The 21,635-nt window shown below is 39.4% G+C and overlaps 1 protein-coding gene across 2 annotated transcripts in view; it reads right to left on the reverse strand.

The window, feature by feature from the left end:
• Positions 1–1,130: 1,130 nt before the first annotated feature.
• The window catches only part of LOC140202758 (WD repeat-containing protein 91-like), a 50,421-nt gene continuing 29,916 nt past the window's right edge, over positions 1,131–21,635 (reverse strand). For both annotated transcript variants that reach the window (XM_072268055.1, XM_072268056.1), the window contains exons 11-15: positions 16,982–17,141; positions 12,704–12,812; positions 11,646–11,758; positions 10,445–10,642; positions 1,131–2,186 (exon numbers count right to left, since the gene is read on the reverse strand). In XM_072268055.1, the coding sequence (XP_072124156.1) occupies positions 2,022–2,186; positions 10,445–10,642; positions 11,646–11,758; positions 12,704–12,812; positions 16,982–17,141 (745 nt within the window). In that variant the 3' untranslated portion in view covers positions 1,131–2,021. The remainder of the gene's footprint in view (positions 2,187–10,444; positions 10,643–11,645; positions 11,759–12,703; positions 12,813–16,981; positions 17,142–21,635) is intronic.

A 21,635-nucleotide genomic window follows, 5' to 3' on the forward strand; every position in this document is an offset into this window, starting at 1 on the left:
CAAGTGGGCCCTGACTTGTCTCTTATAAAGCCTCAGCATTATCTCCTTGCTTTTATATTCTATTCCCCTTGAAGTAAATGTCAACATTGCATTTGCCTTCTTTACCACAGAGTCAACCTGTAAATTAACCTTCTGGGAGTCCTGCATGAGGACTCTGAAGTCCCTCTGCATCTCTGATGTTTGAACCTTCTCCCCATTTAGATAATACAATTATTTAGAACTCTTGTACGATATAATGCCACCTTCTCTACACTGATGAGAACCATCGTAAATTGGGAGAACGCTCTGTCAGGTACCCGTGCTTCATCCGCCAAAAGTGGAACTTCCTGGTGGCCAAACATTTTAATTCCATTTCCCATTCCTGTTCTGACATGTCAGTCCATGGCCTCCTCTTGTGTCACGATGAAGTCACCCTCAGGGTGGAGGAACAACAACATTCTGTCTGGCTAGCCTCCAACATGATGGCATGAATATCAATTTCTTCCTTCAGTAAGTCCTGACGAAGCGTCTCGGCCTGAAACGTCGACTGCACCTCTTCCTAGAGATGCTGCCTGGCCTGCTGCGTTTACCAGCAACTTTTATGTGTGTTGCTTGAATTTCCAGCATCTGCAGAATTCCTATTGTTTGAGAAATCTTACAATACCTCGTTGCAATAGTAAATATTTCCAGCTGATAATTTTCAGAACTGGAAGATGTTTTAAGTGAAATAAAAATTGCAGGGAAAGGGGAGACAGTGGAAGGAGAGGAACATTTGAGACTGGCTGGAAAGCAGTAGGCTGATTGAGACAAGTGCTGGTGGTGCTGGCGGAAAGACAGGCTGGAAAAAGGTCCAAGAGAGAAACAGCCAAGTTCACTGGAAATGTTAGCAGGAGGCAGTGATAGAAATATAAAATTGTAAAAGTTGAGGGAGAGAAAGTTAAATGTGGAAATAATGTTAAATAGGTGCATGAATCATTTGGATTTCCAACTCTGATCACAATATTACTTGAAGTTACCTGAATGCACAGTAATGCAATTCAGCTATATCATGGAATACAAAGCATTTAACAAAAGTATTACTACTACACCCAAGAGAACAGCTAAAGCAGATTCAGAACTCAATAATCATGGATCTCAGAGCCTGAGCCAAGTCGAGTATTCCAAATGTTTACTGTGACACAAGAATACAAATCAACTCCTTAGAAAGGAAAATATCTGACCTGAAGCTTGGTACATCTGGAGTTGGGATATGCATCAGTTTCCTGGATCCTTTGCATAAAGCACCAACTTGTCCAAACTTGAGACAACCATTTTAGTTCAAACTGTTACTAAATGAGCCAGATAAAGCTATTGACAGATTCTTCCAGTTTACATCTCTGCATTCAAGGGCATTTAACATGATGCTAATACAAGTGGCTTGTTTGACCATTCTTAACAATTCCCTGCTTTCATACACGTTAGCTGCCCACCATTACATGTGAAGCTACAAACCAGGTGTCTGCCACAGCAGTTTAACTTGCACCCTTCCAGAAGCTGGGCAGAGAAGTGCAGCACCTAACAGTTACGAAGGTCAAACAATGACCATGAACTTGGGGCTCAGACCCATCAGCGATCACACCCCTGGAGCATGAAGAAAAGGAACAACTGCTGCATAATCCTCAGGCACAAGTTGTACCTTAAGTTGTAAGTGAGAGGGAAATCCAGAATGTAGAATACCCTGCTCACGCAGAAGGCAATTACACTGTACAAACAAGGGCAAAAGGCCCACATGCTTAGGATTCCCAGAATTAGCTACCATTTTAAAATTGATTTAAATGCAATGTTGTTAAGACATGAAACAATAGCAGGAATGTTTTTTCATTAAAAAACTTGTTAAATACAGCATTAATCCATATGGCTAGAGAGAGTTTAGCACAATACTTGGAACCATTTCATGAGTGGAACCCTCAAATACAAATTGAAGTGTTGTAACGCCCACAGGTTCTGAAGCAATCTCTCTTAGGGAGGCACACCAGTGTTTCCTGTCCAGATGGGCCATAGCCTTATGGCTTGTGTGCCAGCAGAGTGGTCAGCTTTATTCTTCCATCCATTGATGCTGTCAAGCAAGTCCCACAGTCCATTGCGGTGCACCAATCAACAGTGACTACAGGAGCTCGATGACCTCCAAGTGATAGGCAGGGCTCCATGGCTCGGTCCGTGTTGGTCAGCTGCAAGACACCAAAGTTAATGGAATCAACAAGTGCTGTCCGGAACATCACCTACTCCTGGATCAACTTCTTACAGGTTTACCATCACTTCCTGGCCCTTCACTCTTACAAATTCCAGCATACTTTCACAAAACTACTTACTCAACCTATTCTGTTGCTTTCAATGAACTGGGTACACAAAAGCAGACAAACCGTTTGTACTGAATTCCCACAGGGTGTGCTGGAACGACAACTGTTTCGTCTACTGCAATCAAAGTATGAAGCCCCTGCAGAATTTACCAAGTATCACACATCTGTAATGTGGGCAGCTCTCCCCTTTCCAAGAGGCATCACTTGTTGGACCGGCAATCCTCTGATGCTGCCTTCTTGGGGACCGCAGGGGAATAGGGGTGTGAATTGAGGGGAGGGAGAACAGTGGGTATGTGGGACAGATGGACCTGGAGACATCTTGTGTTTGGGATGTGGAGTGGGAGGGGTGCCACGAGAAGGACTGAAGAGACTGCTACTCAATCAGAATCAGGTTGTTTTTTTTTAATATAATTTTTATTGAGTTTTCGAAGTGATTACATATAATGTTAATATCTATCCTCCCCCCTCCCCTCTCCCCTTAACCCTCCCCCCCCCGATATGTACCCCTACCTGAAAAAAAAAGGGAAAAAAAAGAAAAAGCAAGAAGAACAAAGAACTGCCTGGATATTGGAAGGTTTCCACATGCTCCATGGGATTCAAAATAAATTTAGTATATTTATTTATTACTTTCCCCAAGGGACCAACATCTTATCATCGGAGCAACTAAATATGCCATCCTATCCTTTGTAAATGTGGGTGCCAAATATTCAAAAATGTTTCATATTCATCTCTTAAATTATAAGTAATTTTTTCAAGTGGAATACAACTAGAAATTTCATTATTTCAACGATTCATACTTAAATACGAATCCAATTTCCAAGTAACTGCTATAGCCTTCTTGGCTACTGCCAATACAATTTTTATAAATTCTTTCTGATATTTATTCAGTTTAAGTTTCAGTTTTATCCCTTCAATATCACCTAATAGAAATAATATAGGGTTATGTGGAAGTTGACTTCCAGTAATTTGTTCCAATAAAACTTTTAAATTTATCCAAAAAGGTTGAATTTTGGAACAAGACCAAGTAGAATGTAAGAAAGTACCAACTTCTTGATTACACCGAAAACATTGATCAGATAAGTTTGAATTTAATCTATTTATTTTTTGCGGTGTAATATATAATTGGTGTAAAAAATTATATTGTACTAACCTAAGTCGAACGTTTATTGTATTTGTCATACTGTCAAGACACAGTCTTGACCAATTTGTTTCATCAATATTAATATTCAGATCCGTTTCCCATTTTTGTTTTGACTTGTGGATTCCTTGTTTAATTGTCTGTTTTTGAATCAAATTATACATAAAAGAAATAAATCTTTTAATTTTTCCTTTTTGAATTAAAATTTCAATTTCATTGGGTTTTGGCAAAAACATTGTTTGACCCAGTTTGTCTTTTAAATAAGCCCTTAATTGAAGGTAACAAAAGAAAGTGTTATTTGATATTTTATATTTATTCTTTAGTTGTTCAAATGACATCAATATACCTCATTCACAACAGTCTCCTATAGATCTAATCCCTTTTTGGTACCAATTATATAAAAGTTGATTATCCATTGTAAAAGGAATAAGTCTATTTTGGATCAAAGGTCTCCTTGCTAATAAAGATTTCTTTATTTCATTATCAACGTTTATCTTATTCCATAGATCAATCAAATGCTTTAATATAGGAGATTCTTTCTTTTCCCGTATCCATTTAGATTCCCATTTATATATAAAACCTTCGGGTGTATTTTCTCCTATCTTATCTAATTCTATTCTAATCCATGCCGGTTTTCGTTCGTCAAGGAAAGATGCAATAAATCTAAGTTGATTTGCTTTATAATAATTCTTAAAGTTTGGAAGTTGTAACCCTCCTAACTCAAATTTCCATGTCAACTTTTCCAATGATATTCTTGACATCTTACCTTTCCAAAGAAATTTTCTCACACATTTATTTAACTCTTGAAAAAATTTCTGTGGCAATTGTATTGGTAATGTTTGAAACAAATACTGCAACCTAGGAAATATATTCATTTTTACAACATTGTCAAGATCTTCATGAATTTTTTTCAATAGTGGTAAATAATTAAATTTATATAAATTCTTTACATCATCATCAAGTCTTATACCTAAATACTTTATACCATTTACCGGCCATCTAAATTGGGTTGCTAATCGACACTAGCTAATAGTCTCCTTTAGTAAGAGGTAAAATTTTACTTTTTTCCCCAATTTATTTTATACCCTGATACTTTCCCATATTCATCCAATCTAGAAGATAATTTACAAAATGAATGCTGTGGGTTTGTTAAGTAAATCAAAACATCATCAGCAAATAGATTAATTTTATATTCCTCCTGATTAACTCTAAAACCCTTAGTATCCGAATCAATTCTAATTAGTTCTGCTAATGGTTCTATCGTCGATACAAATAAAGCAGGTGATAATGGACAACCTTGTCTAGTTGACCCTTTTTAACTGGAATGGTGTTGAAATTTGACTATTTGTCACTACTTTAGCATTAGGGTTAGTATTTAAAGTTTTAATCCAGTTTATAAAAGGTGTTCCTAACCCATATTTTTCATATACTTTAAATGAAAAATCCCATTCCAATCTATCAAATGCTTTTTCTGCATCCAAGGCTACTACTATACTCATCTCCTCCCTTTTTTGTGCCAAATGAATTATACGGAGTAGCAGAGTTACATTATCTGCCAATTGTCTATTTTTAATAAATCCTGTTTAATCCATCTGTATAAATTTTGGTAAATATTTAGATAATCTATTCGATAAAATTTTTGCTATTATTTTATAACCCGTGTTCAGCAAAGAAATAGGCCTATATGATGCTGGTTTTAAAGCATCTCTATCTTTTTTTTGGCAATACTATTACAATCGCTGTTGAGAAAGATTCTGGGAGTTTATGTATTTTTTCCGCTTGATGTATTAACTCCATAAAAGGAGGAAATAATAAATCTTAAACTTTTTATAAAATTCAGGTGGAAAACCATCCTCTCCTGGAGATTTATTACTTTGAAGTGATCCCAAAGCTTCTTCAACCTCTTTTAATGTAAAAGGCATATCTAATCCCTTCGTTTCCTCCAAATTCAATTTTGGGAGAGTTATTTGTGATAAAAATCTTTCTATCTCATTAACATCATTTTGTGATTCCAATTGATATAATTCAGAATAGAAACTTTTGAAGGTTTCATTAATTTCTAAAGGTTTATAAGTAATTTTATTTGTACTTGTTCTAATTGCATTTATCGTTTTAGAAGCCTGTTCTGTTTTCAACTGCCAAGCAAGAATTTTGTGTGCTCTCTCACCTAACTCATAATACCTTTGCTTAGTTCTCATGATTGCTTTTTCCATTCCATATGTCTGAAGCGTATTATATTGTAACTTCTTATTGACAAGTTGTCTTTGTTTTTCTTCTGTCATATGTCTTTGAGATTCTTTTTCTAATTTTGTAATCTTTTTCCAATTGATCTAGTTCTGCCATATATTCTTTCTTAATTTTAGATGTACAACTTATTATCTGACCCCTCAAATATGCTTTCATCGCATCCTATAGTATAAATTTATCATCCACTGAGAGTTTGTATCCAAAAAAATTGGATCTGTTTTTTCATAAAATCACAAAAATCTTGACGTTTTAATAATGTTGAATTAAATCTCCATCTATAAGTCACTTCTTCCTAATCAGTCATTATTATTGTCATTAATAAAGGAGAGTGATCTGACAATATTCTTGCTTTTTATTCCATATTTTTCACTCTGTGTTGAATATTCATTGATAATAGGAAAAAATCTATCCTTGAGTAAGATTTGTGTCTATTAGAATAGAACAAATAGTCTCTTTCTTTGGGATTGATTCTTCTCCATATATCAATCAAAATTTAAGTCTTTCATCAATGATAAAAGTTAGTTTTACTACCTTCGATTTTGTAACAGCCTTAGTTGATCTAAGACTGGGTCCAGGCAAAAACTAAAATCTCCTCCTATTAATATTTTTTCATGTGCATCAGCCAAATTCAAAAAAGCTTCTTGTATAAATTTTGCATCATTTTCATTTGGTGCATAAATATTCATGAGTCCATAATTCAGAAAAAAGTTGACAGTGTATAATCACATATCTCCCCGCAGAATTGGTTATTACATTTTGTATTCTAATTGGTGACGTTTTATTGATCAAAATTGCTACTCCCCTCGCTTTTGAATTAAATGAAGCTGCAACAACACTACCCACCCAATCTCTCTTTAATTTCTGATGTTCTGTTTCTATTAGATGCGTTTCCTGCAAGAAGGCTAAATCTACCTTCATTTTCTTAATATGTGTTAAGATTCTTTTTCTTTCACTGGTCCATTAAGCCTATTAACATTAAAACTCAAAAAATTCAATAAATTAGTCATTATTCTTAACAAAGTTACTCCAATCTAAAACATTACTTAACATCTCAACTCTCATAGTTCCTTGGGGAATCTCTTTAAACTTCACCATGTTGCTATGTGTTTCCTTCCCAATCATCCAGTCAAAAAGAAAGAAATAAAAGATAGATATGATACAAAAAGAAAAATAACAGAATACCCCCCTACTAATGTTGTGAATGAAAAAAAACACTATCCCCTCCATTCTGCGGGTCTTGGCTATTGCCACGCTTGCACACATGAATTCCATAGCGATTGGTCAGTATTTCTTCCAGCTCCCCCGTAACAAAAAAATTGTGTGTATATATATAAAAAAATTAATGTCACTATTCCCAACTAATATTCCTCAAACTTTAACCTTTCCTCCCCTCTATTATATAATTAGCGAGCCGAAACTCCTGAAGACAGGTGGCAGATCAACTGATGATCCCACTGGTGATAGCACAGGACAGTTAACATCTTAGTCCACGTGTATTCTGTAACTCTATATTCTTCCGCCTTTAAAAATCCACCAAGTCTATTCCTTGACCCAATCGTCATTTTTAATCCATCTCACACCCCTGAGTTTGTTCTTGTATCTTCAAAGAATCTCGCACAAACTCCTCCGCTTTCCAGTAATCGCCAATAAATCTTTTTTCTCCGTTAGCCAAAAAAGTCTTCAAGGTTGCAGGATAACGCAATATAAATTGATAACCGTGATCCCATAGGACTTTTTTCACTGGATTAAATTTCTTCCTTCTCTTCAAAAGTTCATAACTTATGTCAGGGTAGAAAAAAATTTTGTTCCCTTCTATCATCAATGGTCCTTTTCTATTCTTAGCAGCTTGAGCAGCCGCCTGTAGAATCCTTTCTTTGTCTTGAAATCTTAAACATTTTATTAAAATTGATCGTGGATATTGGTCATCTTGTGGTTTTAGTCTTAGAGCTCTATGTGCCCGCTCAATTTCAATTGATCGGTCCCCCTCTTTCATTTGCAAAGTTTCCAGGATCCATCTTTGAAAAAATTCTATTGGATTGTTTCCCTCTATACCTTCTTTAAGACCAACAATCTTAATATTACTTCCTCTACTAAAATTTTCCAGCACATCCACTTTTTCCAACAGTCGCTTTCTTTCCATTTTCCAGACAAGCATATCATTTTCTGTTTTTTCCACTCTATCGTTAATATGCTCCATTGTTCTTTCCAACTTTTGAAGTTTCTTATCCACTTTCTCCTGTCTTTTCATAGCTTTATCATAGCTCATCTTCATGTTTCTAAGCTCTATTTTTAATCCTTTCATTTCAATCATTACTTGCAATGAAGTCTCTTTTATGTCTCCATGATATCCTTTACTTTCAGTCTCTTCCAGTTCTTCCTCCTCCTCTTCGTCTGTGTTCTCTGCTGAATCCAATTCTGACTCTGAGTCACTTTCGCTTGCAGTGGCCGGCGGTTCTTGTAGTTTGAGTTGTATCGATTTGCGCATGCCTACTTCTTTGCGCATGCGCAATTCCAGCATCTTCTTCCCAGGGACCGCTACCGCTGCCATTGCTCCCTGTTCTTCTATGCCAGAGATAAAATGTGTCTCCTCCGAAGGAGATCCAACCTGAGTCCGAGGTTCCATCACCGCAGTAGGCCCTTTTATCTTCCCATCTCGCGACGACTTCACAACAACAGACTTCTTCTGTTGCAATTTACGAGGCATATTGTAAAATAGTCTTGAGAAGTTTATTAGTTTTCAGAAAGTATTTATTAACTTTGCTTTGTTTAAACGGTACTTTGCTGATTTTTTACGGGAGAGTTGGATTTACACGTCTCAATCCCACGTCATCACGTGACGTCCCCCCAGAATCAAGTTTTATATTATTGACAGGCATTGTGAAATCTGTTGTTTTGTGGCAGCAGTAGAGTACGAGACATTAAAAAAAGAACTGTTACATTAAAATTGAATAAGTAGTGAAAAAGAGGAATAGTGAGGTAGAGCTCACAGACCAATCATAGTTAAATGATAGGGAGGGAACAAATCAAAGTGTTAGACTGGTGGAGGTGGAATTTAAAGAGCAGAATAGAGAATAGCACAGCACTGTTCAGGCCCTTCAGCCCACAATACTGTGTTGACCTTGTAACCTACTTTAAAACCAATCTAACCCTTCCCTCCCAAATAGCCCCACATTTTTCTTTTATCCATGCACCGTATCTAGATCTCTTAAATATTACAAACCTATCTGACTTTAACACACCCCACAGCAGGGCTTTCCACACATTCACCACTGTGTAAAAAAAAACTGATCTCTGACATTCCTCTATACATTTCTTAAATTACTTTAAAATTATACCCCTGGTGTTAGCCTCTTCTACCCTGGGAAAGTCTCTGGCTATCCACGATCAATGTTTCTAATCATCTTGTACACTTCAATCAAGCCATAACTCATCCTCCTTTGCTCCAAAGAGAAACCTATCCTCAGAGGACTAATTCTGGCAGCATCCTGATAAATCTCCTCTGCACCCTCTCTAATGCGTCCACGCCTTTCCAATAAAGAGGTGACCAGAACTGAATACTACACTACAATTGTGATCTAACCAGCTTTGTAGAGCTGCACATTACCTCATGGCTCTTGAACTCAATCTCCCATCTCCAACACGCCATATGCCTTCTTATCCACCCTATAAACTTTAGGCAAATATAGTTGAGTGGGAACTATATCAAGAGTTTGTGAAAGAGTGCATGCTGAGCTGGGGCGGGGGGCTGCTCTGACAAGAAGGGGGCAATTTGAGGTTTTGACAGAAAGATCAGAGGAAGGACTCTGATGTAGAATTACAGCTTATGGCATCACAGGGTCATGGGCTCAGCAGAACAGCTGGATATTTGGGTGGTGCGTGTGTGGATACAAGCTCAGCAGATGGTACTGCTTCAGTGACCCAGGGTCAATCCTGACCAATGCTGTCTGTGTGCAGTTTGCAAGCTCTTCACAACCACATGGGATTTACCCCAGGTGCTCCAGTTCCTTCCTACATCCCAAAGATAAGTGGTAGTAGGTTCTTATAAATCATTGGTCCCAACTTGGTTGTTTATTAGAACCAGTAGGGAGTGGGGTGGGGGAAGTGGTGTATGTGATTACACTGGCAGCCAGTATACCATGGGCTCAATGGCCTCCTCTCAAGTCAGAAGAAATAAATGGGGTGAGGATAGGGAAAAAGAAAAGGTACGAACCAGAATCCTGGACCAGCACTATGGCATTACTAGGGTTTCCCCTGAGAGTGGCCAGTAATATTCACCCTGGACAATGTGAATGTTCACCAATGCTACAAAGGGACGTCACAAAGGGATGGAACAGTGAAGCAAGCAAACCAGTTCCCCAAGCCTGTTCCATTGTGGAATTGGAGCATGACTATTCTGTGAATAAATTCCACCTCCAGGGCGTTTGTCAGTAAATATCCATCAATCACACGGTGAATTCCTGGCAGCTGCACGATTCTAGGGGAGTTTCAACTTCTATCCTGAGGAAGAACCTCACTCCTGAAGGCTCAACTCCTTGTTCAAACCCTACTATAAAAGAAACACTATCAAATTGTTAGCTTAAAATTCTATTGTTAATGTCACTCTTAACACACTGACTTATTAAAAAAAAAATGACAGCAGTGTTTAACTTCAAGATAAATAGCACTTCTTATAGGAGGGAGAAAGCAGAGGGTGTGAAAATGCACCAGCTTCTTCCATAATAAATGCTTGAGGCCCACGTCTTACCTTGTGAATAATTCCACCAGTGGATGAACAGGTCAACACATAGTGTCCCTCTGAGTCAAAGGCAAACAGTCTTCCATGCGGCACCTGCACTTGCTTGTACCCGCTGTAACCAGACAGCACAAACGGGCCAATAGCATCCGGCTGTACCCCACACTCTGAAACCTTGACTCCACTCTTATGAATATTCCACTGTATCAACTGGATTGGCCCAAGAAATCAAAATAAATCAGTCAGAGATGTTAATAGCTGCACTTTCTTCAGCTGGTATATACATCTTCACACTGCAAAATAAAACTGAACATTTACTAGTTGAAATTGTAAAAACAAAATAGTTGTGTGTAGGTTAGGTTGTGGGAGTGGGGGGATGCGGAAGAGTGTGTAAACCTTGGTTTCACAGGCAGGGACCTTTCATAAAATGGGAGGCTCAGCAAAATGCCAGCCGAGAACCAGAACTGACATCAATTAAAGAATCACAACTATAAGGAGGGAAGATCCAAGTGATGGCTATTGATTGACGCTATAAGGGTGAAGACCAAAATGATGGTCAATCATATTTTCACGTGTACATTAAACTTCAAAGGACACGGAAAAATGAGGGCAATCATAGAGGATTTCACACTAGGAACTTGAATACATTCAGTACACAATTCCAAAATTCTATTCAAGACATTTGTTTTGCTTACACACAGCAAGCCAAACAACCAGGCTGTAATACTTAAATTTAAATTTTGGAAATTAAGCTGAGCAAGCAAAAGGACTAACTAGTGGGACAAGAGTTTTATGGTAGTGAGTACAATTTGTCTAGATTTAAGAAAGTTATGGAAAAAGATTTAGATAAGAGGAAGGAAGATGTTAAATTGGTGTACTCCCCATTTTACTTACAATTGTCTCTTTAAACAATAACATTTCAGGGGAAACAGCATTGGTTAAAGCTGTTTACTTTGCGTAAATTATTTTCAACAAATTTCCTGTCAGGCACCAAGATGCAAGGAAAGTTTTGCTCTGATACAGGTCAACAGATTTTTAGCTTCACGGCACTTTTCCTTGTGATGAGAACATTACTACGGGGGAACAGTTCCAACCCCATTGCCATTAAACATTCCAAGGAAGCTCCTCCCCCTCTCATGATCCCTGTGGGTATAGTCACTGGTGCCTTCTCTCCAACACTGTGTAGTACTGTATTTAATAATACTTCCAATACCTTTCCATCTTCACCAATGCTGTAAACAGAGTTTTCATCGTAGCTGAACTCCACGGAATAAACTTCACCAGAATGTGCATGCCAGCTCATAGCACAGTCATACCGCTGCATGTCTGAAATATACAAGTAGACACATGCTCAGATTTGATGTGAGGTCATCAACCTGGAACAGTCTTTCTCTCTCTCGCCACTCCCCCCCCCACCACACCCCACCCCCTGAAGATGCTACCTGACCTGCTGAGTCTCATCAATATTTTCTGTCCTCATTTCAGGTTCCAGCCTCCACAGTTTTTTTTTTGCTTTTCAGAAATCTTCTCACATTGAAAAAGTTTTAAAGTAGTACCTGACTTTGGGGAATGGCAACTCAAGCAGTGACTAAACGGAGAGCTCCATGTACACCAAGGTAGAGCTGATTGCTTGAGTCAGGTGCCTCCACCTAATTTTCTGCTCAGATCAGTTAGAGGAAACAAAATTCAAACCAAAGTCAGGCATTCCTCAATACTCAACTCCCTCCCTCATACTCAGGCTCTTTAAGCTGCAGGCTTCTCACCCCTGAGACACCACAGACTGCAGATGCTGGAATCTGAAGCACCACACAAGATGCTCGTGTTTAGCTGCCCAGATGAAGAGTCTCATCCTTGTACATTAATTGTACATTTTCATCCATAAATGCTACCTGACCCACCGAGGTTCTCCAGCATCTTGCAGTTTGAGTCTGCTCTGTACTTACTCAATTCAAGCAAGCTGAGGTGATGTAACTGGTTTTGGGAACTTGAATCTTGGGCATTGGAATAGATGGGTTCTACACAGATCATCAGCATTTAACCCTGCTGAGCTATCAATGTGCAAGCAGTTCACAAAATACTAGAGTGAAGCAGTGTCTATAAATCTGGACCCCAGTAGACCTTCACCCAGCTGAAAAGCAGACAATTGGGTGTTCAGACATTGTAGTTTCAGTGTTATTTTCAGATCTAACCAAATAAAGAATCAAGTAATTAGAGCAAAAACATTTGGAACCAAGCATTCAAAGCCTAAATCCGTGGAAAGGTCAACCTTACCAAAGAGTCGGATGATGCCATCAGCTGCTCCAGACACCAGCAGATTTCCATTATGACTGAAAGCTGTACAGTTAATGGCAATGGGCTCAGGATCCAAGGAAAACTGATGCTGCAGAAAACAAGTCAAAATGTTGAAACTTTAAACCCTCAACAGTAAGAATTTACAAACTGACATCCTTCAATACATACACAATCCTATTGATCTACATCAGCACAGTACTCCTCAAACCCGATCTGAATCCAACATTTACTCCTTAGTCTGGTGAAGGGACTGAACAAAATAACTTACTCCCGACTGTTCTGACACCTCCAAGCCTGAATGCTTGAAACAATAGTGAGCAAGTTTTCAATTGCCTTACTGTTTATTTCCCAACTAACAGTAACAAAACTCACTGCTTTTTAAATACAAACACATGCAACTAACACCATTTAAAAGCTGTTTGCTGTCAGCGCAGTGTAGAGTCTAATGGTCACACAAGTCCAAGTTACTGACTCTAGTTAGAAAATGTTTGGTAACAGTGTCCTATCCCAATTAAGCAGCATACTGTCCCAAAAAGATGAAGGGAATCTTAGCTATCTTCTCGATTAGTTTTTGTTCTTTATGAGTAGTCATAAATAAGTGGCTGCCTTGATGAACCGATGGCCCAATTAACCGGAATCCACTGTGTGGATAAATTATTTGGATGTCGTGGCTTCACATGAAGATTGGTGGTGATGTTGATAGTGTGGAGGGAAGTATTGGGTTACAGGATGATATTGATGGGTTTGTAAAACGGGCAAGAAATGGCAGATGGTGTTTAATTCAGGTAGATGTGAGGTGATACATTTTGGGAGTACTAATGAAGGTTGAACATACATGAATGGCTGAATCCTTGGGAGTACTGAAGAATAGAGAACTTGAGATACAAATCCAAAGGTCCTTGAAGGAGGCAATGCAGGAAGGTCAATGTGGTTAATAAGGTATGAAGGATACAAGGTTTCATTAGCCAGGAGATTATATACAAGAGTAGGCAAACTTGCTCCAGGATGTGATTGTACTGGAGAAGGTGCACATGGGATTCACTAGGAAATTACCTAGGATGTAATGTTTCAGCTATGAGGAGAGACCAGAAGCGCAAAATCCGTTGCTCCCCGGAATGGAGGAGGCCAAATGCAGATATGTTTGAAATCTATACAATAATGAGGGGCATAGAAAGTGAAAGGCACGAATCTTTCCAACCCACCTCGTTTCACCTATCATCTTCGAGCAGGTCTCCTTCCCCTCCCCCCACCTTTTTATTCTGACATCTTCTCACTTCCTTTTCAGTCTGAAGAAGGGTCTCGGCTTAAAATGTCAACTACTATTCACTTCCATGGATGTTGCCTGACCTGCTGAGCTCCTCCAGCATTTTGTGTATGTTGATCAGGAATCTTTCTCCCCCTGTCAGAGGTAGATAAAACTAGAGGACATAGGCTTACAAAATGGGAGATTCAAAGGGGACATTTTCCACACAGAAAGTGGCAAATACATAGAACACACTGCCGGAGAGAGTACAGCAGAAGCAGAGTCACTAACAGCATTCAAGATGTGTCTGAACAAGCACCTGAGTCAATGGACCAAGAGCTTGTATTTAGGATTGGTAATTGCCATTAGTTGGCATGGAGGTGGTGGGCCATATGGCTTGTTTCCAAGCTGTACAAGTCGATGCCTCTAAAATAGGAAGAAGATGGGCAAAGAGTGGCTCAAAATTCCTGGTAATAGTGTTTCAAAATATAGAGTAAACCAAAAAATAAAGAACCAACATGCCAGAATAGCAAGGTGTGTTTAAACAAAACAAAGTCATGATGACACTGCAAGGAATGCAGGGTAAATTCACAAGTACAGGGAAATTTCTGACAGCAAAAACAGCAGTTAAACCTCAGGGGGATATCAATTGCTCCAATATTAATTTTAGTAGAATTAGGTTTGTATGATACAGTGATGGCAGAAGTTTTAACATGCTTTTGAACGTCTCGAATGAGCGGCTGCAGGCATTTGCAGTTGTATCAGTGCATTTAGAGTGGTCACAGGCTTTCTTTTAAAAAAAATACAAAACTTTGTATAGAAGTAGAAGAATTTTTTTCTAAAACAGAATATACATGGAATAAAAACAACAGGAATTCTGCAGATGCTGGAAATTCAAGCAACACACATCAAAGTTGCTGGTGAATGCAGCAGGCCAGGCAGCATCTGTAGGAAGAGGTGCAGTCAACGTTTCAGGCCGAGACCCTTCGTCAAGACTTACTGAAGGAAGAGTGAGTAAGGGATTTGAAAGTTGGAGGAGGAGGGGGAGATCAAAAATGATAGGAGAAGACAGGAGGGGGAGGGATAGAGCCAAGAGCTGGACAGGTGACAGGCAAAAGGGGATATGAGGGGATCATGGGACAGGAGGTCCGGGAAGAAAGACAAGGGGGGGGGGACCCAGAGGATGGGCAAGAGGTATATTCAGAGGGACAGAGGAGAGAAAAAGGAGAGTGAGAGAAAGAATGTGTGCATAAAAATAAGTAACAGATGGGGTACGAGGGGGAGGTGGGGCCTTAGCGGAAGTTAGAGAAGTCGATGTTCATGCCATCAGGTTGGAGGCTACCCAGACGGAATATAAGGTGTTGTTCCTCCAACCTGAGTGTGGCTTCATCTTTACAGTAGAGGAGGCCGTGGATAGACATGTCAGAATGGGAATGGGATGTGGAATTAAAATGTGTGGCCACTGGGAGATCCTGCTTTCTCTGGCAGACAAAGCGTAGGTGTTCAGCAAAGCGGTCTCCCAGTCTGCATGGAATAAATCTCATTTCCACCGAGACATAATGGACAACTCTGGAGGTTATGGACAAGTCCTACCATATCTAGTTTATCAGTTGGGTTTATACAATGGTCCTACAATCAACCACTGTTACCAGATTAAATTAATAAATCTCATAGATTTCCCATGTAGCAACAGAATTTATGACCTCCAGGTTGCCCAGCCAGTAACATTACTGGACTGAGAAGTGGCAGATGGAATTTAATGCAGAAAAATGTCTGGTGATTCACTTTAGAAGGTAAAATTTGAAGACAGAAATACAGAGTTAATGGTAGAATTCTTAGCAGTGTCGAGAAAGTGAGATCTTGGTGTCCATGTTGACAGATCTCTCAAAGTTGCCATGCAAATTGATTGAACTTTTTGAGCACCTGAAGCAAACTCACACAGTCACAGGGAGAACTTACCAAATTCATTACAGATAGCAGTGGGAATTGAACGCCAATCAGTGGTACCGTGAAGCATTCGCGCTAACCGCTACACTACTGTGCTGCCGCTGATTGGCAAAAGAACCAATGGGTCATTTGAAAAGATTTATTTAACACAGTAAGTGGTTTGGGGTGCAGTTGTCAGAAAATGACCATTTCTAGTAATTGAGGGGTACTGGTCGAGGGGAAGAGAAACAAAATTAAACAGGTTTAGAAGAAATGAACAGGAGATATAACAGAAGGTGGGGATGGTGGCATACTGTTGAGGCAAGATCAGAAATTGATTATATAGACAGGTAAAAGATTAATTAACTGCTCTTGTAGATGCAAAATGAGCCATTTCTGCATTCAAGGCATATTTTATTTACAGCCCCAAGGCTTAAGGAGCCACATGGTATGTTGGCCTTCATTGGCATTCAGCTCCAGAGCCTCAAGTTATGCTGCAGCTCTATAAAACCCTGGTTAGACCACATTTGGAATATTCTGTTCAGATCTAATTGTCTCATTATAGGAAGGATGTAGACATCTTAAGAGAGTGCAGATGAGATTTCCAAGGATAATGCTTAGATTAGAGAGCATATCTTATGAGCTAGGGCTTTATTCTTTGATACAAAGACAGATGAGAAGTGACAGACAGAGGAGTACAAGAGGCATAAGATTGAGTGGCTACCTTATTCCCAGGGCAGAAATAGCTAATACCAGAGGACATAATTTTAATGTGACTGGAGGAAAGTAACAGGGTAGTTAGAGGTAATTTATTTATTTTAAAAAGACAGTAGTGTGTGCATGGAACACCCTGCCAGAGGTGGTGGTAGTGGAAGATACATTAGGGACATTTAGAAAACTCTTAGATAGGTACATGAATGATTTTAAAAAATGGAGGGCTATATAGGAGGGTAGGTTTATATTGATCTTTAAGTAGGTTAAAAGATTGGTACAACATTGTGTGTTGAAAGGCCTGTACTGTGCTGTAATGTTCTATCTTCTATTACACTTGGCACTAGCTTCTCTCTGAGAAGCTGCTGGTGTATTACCTGTTGCTTCATGGTCTTTGTGTCCCAGAGCAGGAGATTGCCTGGAACCAGGTTCACTCCTTTCTCTCCAGTATCCGGCACAGCCACGAGTTTGATGCTTGGAGCAGCTGAGGAGCAAACAAATGAGGTGCCACTTGGACTGCAAGCTAGAGACAAGATTCTGGTGCACAAAAGCAGTATTCTTAAGTTAAAAATTTAAACATTGAATATTTCATACTGACTCTAGACAGTTTAGAAAGCCATCTGATACAGCTCAGTTTGTAGTTACAATCATCAATTTCTTCCCTGTTCTTTCATGTATTTTTCTACCAACCACCAAAAATTCTTGGTAATTTTCTACCGGTGAAAACTTTCAGAACACGCTCTATTGGGGGCATGTATTGTTTCTTGAACAGAAGAAAGATATAAAGTTGCTGCAGGCCCTTTTAGCGGCAAGTAAGAAATCAATTACTAGAAAGTGGCTAAATCCAATACCACCTACATTAGAAGATTAGCACGAAATTATCTTGGAAATATTTAAAATGGAAAAAATGACTTACTCTGAGAATTCAAAAAGAAAAATTTTATCAAATTTGGAATAAATGGATTGAATATATAACCCCAAAGCGAGCAGACTTTAGATGACTCTCCTAATGATTTATACTGCTCTTCTCATCAACACAGTAATATTGCTAACGTAAGCACCCCTGGTCTAAATGTTTACTGTTTTTGTTTTCTTTTTTTTTGGAAAATGGAGAATTAACACAAGTAAAGGAAAAGATTTGGGAAAGGGATAAAAAATGATAAAATTAAGTAAATAAGTACATAGGGATTGGATAATTATGTTTGGGGGTAGGAGCAAACATGAACAAGTTAGGATATAAACATCTACAATGGTAGTTACATATGCTTACATACAACATTTTGGACCAGAAGAAATGGTCCAGAAGAGATATATGGAAATTATTATTAATCCACTATTATTACTATCTTTAACAACTAATATCATTATTTAGCCTAATAGATTAGAATTTCAACTGCACATAATTATCTATTTAAGTGTCTAATTTCTTATTATATCTTAATGTGTACTTAGGATTGTATAAGTAATTATAGTTTTATACATATATAAAAAAAATGGAAAAGGTTATACATGTGAAAAAAGTTCATGATACTTGTGAATTCCTTATCCAAATAAAAATAAAAATTTTTAAAAAAAAGAAAACTTTCAGAACATTGAACCTGTGGCAACACTGAGCTATGGCTCAGTGGTAGCACACTCATGCTCAGAAGGTCACTGGTTCCAGCTCCAAAGAATTTAGCAGAAATTTCAGACCAACACAGCAGCTCCGAAGGAATGTTGTTCCAGGGTGGTGGTGAAGAGCAGTACTGAGGGAGTAATATGGAAGTTGTTGTTTTTTTGTGATCCAGAGCCCAAGTATTTGTTCTATAAACGATACCATGACGTTCTTGGAAACATTTCACGTTAACATTAGGGTCTAGAGGAGTGAGAAACTTCCCACTGACAGCAGAGCCAAGAACCAGAGTACAAAATGAAAGTGAGATTAGAGATTACAGATCAGCTTTGTTAAATGTATGTCGAAACAAACAGTGAATTGCGTGGTTTATGTCAACAACCACATTATGAGGATGTGCTGGATGCGACCCAAAAATGTCACCATGCAAAATAGGATGCCTGAAACTTACTAACACTTACTACTCCATACTGTTATGTGGGCAGAAACTGAAGCTCTTGGAGGAAACTTACACAGTCACTGGGCTTACAAGCTTACAGACAGTGGAGAGAATTGAAACCTGATCGTTGCTGCTGTGAAGCATTAACACTAAGTGCTACACTACTGTGCCATCCCTGATCAGCAAAAGAACCAAATGGGACATTTGAAAAAATGGTTTATTTAATATAGTAAGTGATTAGGAAGTAACACACACAAGACACTGGAGGAACTCATCAGGTCAGGCAGTTTCTATGGAAAAGTGTAAACAGTCGACATTTCGGGTCAACACCCTTCTTCAGGACTGATTAGAAATGTGGTCATCAGAAAATGACCATTTCTCGTAACTGAGGGGGACTGGTCAAGGGGAAGAGGCACTTAACTACACAGGTTTAGAAGAAATGAACAGAGATACAACAGATGGTGAGGGTAGCAGATAATTGAGGTAAGACCAGAAAGTGATTGAATAAACAGGTAATCTTGCCTAACAAGTCTGTTGGAATTCTTTGAATTAGCAACAAGCAGTTTAAACAAGAGAATCGGTTGATGCGCACTTGGATTTTCAGAAGGCTTTTGAGAAGGTGCCACACATGAGTGTTATTAATGATTATGATATAGTTGGGATCACAGAGACATGGCTCCAGGGTGACCAAGGATGGGAGCTCAACGTTCAGGGATATTCAATATTCAGGAGGGATAGACATGAAAGAAAAGGAGGTGGGGTGGCGTTGCTGGTTAAAGAGGAGATTAACGCAATAGAAAGGAAGGACATAAGCCGGGAAGATGTGGAATCGATATGGGTAGAGCTGCGTAACACTAAGGGGCAGAAAACGCTGGTAGGAGTTGTGTACAGGCCACCTAACAGTAGTAGTGAGGACGGGGATGGTATTAAACAGGAAATTAGAAATGTGTGCAATAAAGAAACAGCAGTTATAATGGGTGACTTCAATCTACATGTAGATTGGGTGAACCAAATTGGTAAAGGTGCTGAGGAAGAGGATGTCTTGGAATGTATGCGGGATGGTTTTTTGAACCAACATGTCGAGGAACCAACTAGACAGCAGACTATTCTAGACTGGGTTTTGAGCAATGAGGAAGGGTCATGGCAGACCAATTGAATAATTACTTTGGTTCTGTCTTCACTAAGGAGGACAGAGGGTCCAGTGAGATGGAGGAACTAAGCGAAATACATGTTAGTAGGGAAGTGGTGTTAGGTAAATTGAAGGGATTAAAAGCAGATAAATCCCCAGGGCCAGATGGTCTGCATCCCAGAGTGCTTAAGGAAGTAGCCCAAAAAATAGTGGATGCACTAGTGATAATTTTTCAAAACTCGTTAGATTCTGGACTAGTTCCTGAGGATTGGAGGGTGGCTAATGTAACCCCACTTTTTAAAAAAAGGAGGGAGAGAGAAACCAGGGAATTATAGACCGGTTAGCCTAACGTCGGTGGTGGGGAAACTGCTGGAGTCAGTTATCAAAGATGTGATAACAGCACATTTGGAAAGTGGTGAAATCATCGGACAAAGTCAGCATGGATTTGTGAAAGGAAAATCATGTCTGACGAATCTCACAGAATTTTTTGAGGATGCAACCAGTAGAGTGGATAGGGGAGAACCAGTGGATGTGGTATATTTGGATTTTCAAAAGGCTTTTGATAAGGTCCCACACAGGAGATCAGTGTGCAAACTTAAAGCACATGGTATTGGGGGTAAGGTATTGATGTGGATAGAGACTTGGTTGGCAGACAGGAAGCAAAGAGCGGGAATAAACGGGGCCTTTTCAGAATGGCAGGCAGTGACTAGTGGGGTACCGCAAGGCTCAGTGCTGGGACCCCAGTTGTTTACAATATATATTAATGACTTGGATGAGGGAATTAAATGCAGCATCTCCAAGTTTGCGGATGACACGAAGCTGGGCGGCAGTGTCAACTGTGAGGAGGATGCTAAGAGGATGCAGGGTGACTTGGATAGGTTGGGTGAGTGGGCAAATTCATGGCAGGTGCAATTTAATGTGGATAAATGTGAAGTTATCCACTTTGGTGGCAAAAATAGGAAAACAGATTATCTGAATGGTGGCTGATTAGGAAAAGGGGAGGTGCAACGAGACCTGGGTGTCATTATACACCAGTCATTGAAAGTGGGCATGCAGGTACAGCAGGCGGTGAAAAAGGCGAATGGTATGCTGGCATTTATAGCAAGAGGATTCGAGTACAGAAGCAGGGAGGTACTACTGCAGTTGTACAAGGCCTTGGTGAGACCACACCTGGAGTATTGTGTGCAGTTTTGGTCCCCTAATCTCAGGAAAGACATCCTTGCCATAGAGGGAGTACAAAGAAGGTTCACCAGATTGATTCCTGGGATGGCAGGACTTTCATATGAAGAAAGACTGGATGAACTAGGCTTGTACTCATTGGAATTTAGAAGATTGAGGGGGGGGGGGGATCTGATTGAAACGTATAAAATCCTAAATGGATTGGACAGGCTAGATGCAGGAAGGTTGTTCCCGATGTTGGGGAAGTCCAGAACGAGGGGTCACGGTTTGAGGATAAAAGCGAAGTCTTTTAGGACTGAGATTAGGAAAAACTTCTTCACACAGAGAGTGGTGAATCTGTGGAATTCTCTGCCACAGGAAACAGTTGAGGCCAGTTCATTGGCTATATTTAAGAGGGAGTTAGATACAGCCCTTGTGACTAGGGGGATCAGAGGGTATGGAGGGAAGGCTGGTGCAGGGTTCTGAATTGGATGATCAGCCATGATCATAATAAATGGCGGTGCAGGCTCAAAGGGCCGAATGGCCTACTCCTGCACCTATTTTCTATGAGGCTGCTTAACAAGCTACAAGCCTATGGTATCACAGGAAAGATTCTAGCAAGGATAAAGCAGTGACTGATTAGCAGGAGGCAAAGAATGGGAATAAAGGGAGCCTTTTCTGGCTGGCTGCTGG

Source organism: Mobula birostris, chromosome 9 (assembly GCF_030028105.1).
Source record: "Mobula birostris isolate sMobBir1 chromosome 9, sMobBir1.hap1, whole genome shotgun sequence".
Lineage (NCBI taxonomy): Eukaryota > Metazoa > Chordata > Chondrichthyes > Myliobatiformes > Myliobatidae > Mobula > Mobula birostris.